The following is a 2,441-nucleotide window of genomic DNA, read 5'->3' on the forward strand; positions in this document are numbered from 1 at the left end:
ATTACACACCTCTGTATAAACCGTTTTATGTGAGCGCTCACAATGCTTGAAAATATGGCTGCATGATTAATCAAAATAAATGTTTATAATATTTTTATATTATTAAAAGTGTATTATTTTTCTTAAAAACGGTTTTGACAGTTATATATTTTAATAGTAATATTTCTTATATATATTTATAATTTTTTATTTTATTGCCAATTGTGCAGCCCTAAAAATAAGCAGAGCAAACCTGGAATTTTTCTTAAATACTATTTATATATATATATATATATATATACACATTTTTTTGTATTAGTAATAGTTTTTGTTAGAAATATTTCTTCTTTACTTTTTTTGTAATTTTTTTTATTTAGGATTAGGGAAGTTATAATAATAATACAACTATTTGAAAATCTGGAATCTGAGGGTGCAAAAAAATCTAAATATTGAGAAAATCATCTTTAAAGTTGTTCAAATGAAGTTCTTAGCAATGCATATTACTAATCAAACATTAAGTTTTGATATATTTACGGTAGGAAATGTACAAAATATCTTCATGGAACATGATCTTTACTTAATATCCTAATGATTTTTGGCATAAAAGAGAAATGTATAATTGTGACCCATACAATGTATTGTTGGCTATTGCTACAAATATCCCCCAGCGACTCAACACTGCTTCTGTGCTGCAGGGACACTTATTAAAAACTAAAGAACGGCGCGGCGCTCAAATGAAGGTGAGTGTTTATAATGAAAACATGCAGACGCTCAAACATCTGGAGTCCAACAAAAAGTCAAAGAGGAATCACAACAGATGATCTCCAGTCGTCTACTTCTTCTTCTTCTTCCCTTTCTTCCCTCCTTCTCCCGGCTGTGATCCGGCCTCGGCGCCGCCGCTCTTCTGCGTTCTGCTCTTCAGTTTCGGGATCATCTCCACCACATACAACATCACATCTTTCCCTGAGGACAGACAGACGGCGGTTCCCCTCATTACACACCTCTGTATAAACTGTTTTATGTGAGCGCTCACAATGCTTGAAAATATGGCTGCATGATTAATCAAAATAAATGTTTATAATATTTTTATATTATTAAAAGTGTATTATTTTTCTTAAAAATGGTTTTGACAGTTATATATTTTAATAGTAATATTTCTTATTTCTATGAACTTTTCTATTTTTATTTAGGGTTAAAATAAAACTAATAAAATGTTATTTATAAAAATTATATATATATATATATATTTTATATTATTGTCATTTAATACTATTATTATTTAATATAATTTATAATTTGTAAAAACCACACAATTTTGGCCATATTGTGAAGACCTTTCTTTTTTAAATATTAACTTTTCTATTTTTATTTAGGGTGAAAATAATATTATTATTTTATTAATGAAATTCTAGTAAAATTATGATTTTTGTGATTTTTTTTTGTTTGCAAAGCAAACCTGGAATTTTCTTATATATATATATATATATATATATGTGTGTTAGTAATTTTTTTTTTTTTTATTAGTATTTTTTTTTATAGAAATATTTCTTTCACTTTTTTAGGATTAGGGAAATTATAATAATAAAATATAATTTAATTAATTATTTTTAATATTTTATATTATTTTAAATTATTGTCATTTATTACAATTATTATTTAATATAATTTATAATTTGTAAAAACCACAACATTTTGGCCATATTGTGCAGTCCTAAACAAAGCAGAGCAAACCTGGAATTTTTCTTTTTAAAAATTGCACTTAAATTTTTTCCCCCAAATCATGCAGCCCTACTTGAATATTAATTATTCAATGCAACGAATGCATAGCTTACTAGATGCAAACTTGTCTTGGCACAAACGTCCGTCCTCGAGTTTGAGCTGAATCCGCACTCTCCCTCTGAACTGAACGTCTCGGTTCCATTCGCGCGGATACATCTTGTTCTGGAAGAGGAAATGATGTCATGACGTCACAGCTCTTAAACCGAGAATCAGCGCACGCATAAACCGATGATCAGACCTCCAGCAGAACATTAAGTCCAGCGGCGGTCAGAACGTCCCGGATCTCAGCACACGACGGGTTCTCCACAGCCTGAACACACACACACACACACACACACACACACACACATTAAACACACACAGATACACAGATACACTCTGATTATGAACAACACCAGCAGTAACACTCACCTTCTCTGCAGCTATTCTTCTGCCTTCTGCTAATGTCTTTTTACTGTTGATGTAAGCCGGATAGATGCACATAAACCTGGTGGAAAAAATACAATAATAATAACAGAATATATATATATATATATGATTTAAAAATTAATTATTTAAAAAAATTATATATTAAAATAGTATATAGCTATTTTTACATATGTATATATCTTAAAAATGTATAAAAATAATTAAATATAAAATTAAATGTAAATACATATATTTACATATAAAACACTTATATA

At 28.7% G+C, this 2,441-nt stretch overlaps 1 protein-coding gene across 1 annotated transcript; it reads right to left on the reverse strand.

Moving 5' to 3' along the window:
* Positions 1-615: 615 nt before the first annotated feature.
* Positions 616-2,243, reverse strand: LOC107573343 (signal recognition particle 19 kDa protein-like). The gene is made up of 4 exons (XM_016259782.1): positions 2,170-2,243; positions 1,997-2,068; positions 1,812-1,920; positions 616-942 (listed from the first exon to the last, which is right to left on the reverse strand). The coding sequence occupies exons 1-4, from the start codon at positions 2,239-2,241 to the stop codon at positions 812-814; spliced, it is 384 nt and encodes a 127-aa protein (XP_016115268.1). The 5' UTR covers positions 2,242-2,243; the 3' UTR covers positions 616-811.
* Between the last annotated feature and the right edge of the window lie 198 nt (positions 2,244-2,441).

This window comes from Sinocyclocheilus grahami, unplaced genomic scaffold (assembly GCF_001515645.1).
Source record: "Sinocyclocheilus grahami isolate Dianchi unplaced genomic scaffold, SAMN03320097.WGS_v1.1 scaffold1921.1, whole genome shotgun sequence".
NCBI classification, from domain to species: domain Eukaryota; kingdom Metazoa; phylum Chordata; class Actinopteri; order Cypriniformes; family Cyprinidae; genus Sinocyclocheilus; species Sinocyclocheilus grahami.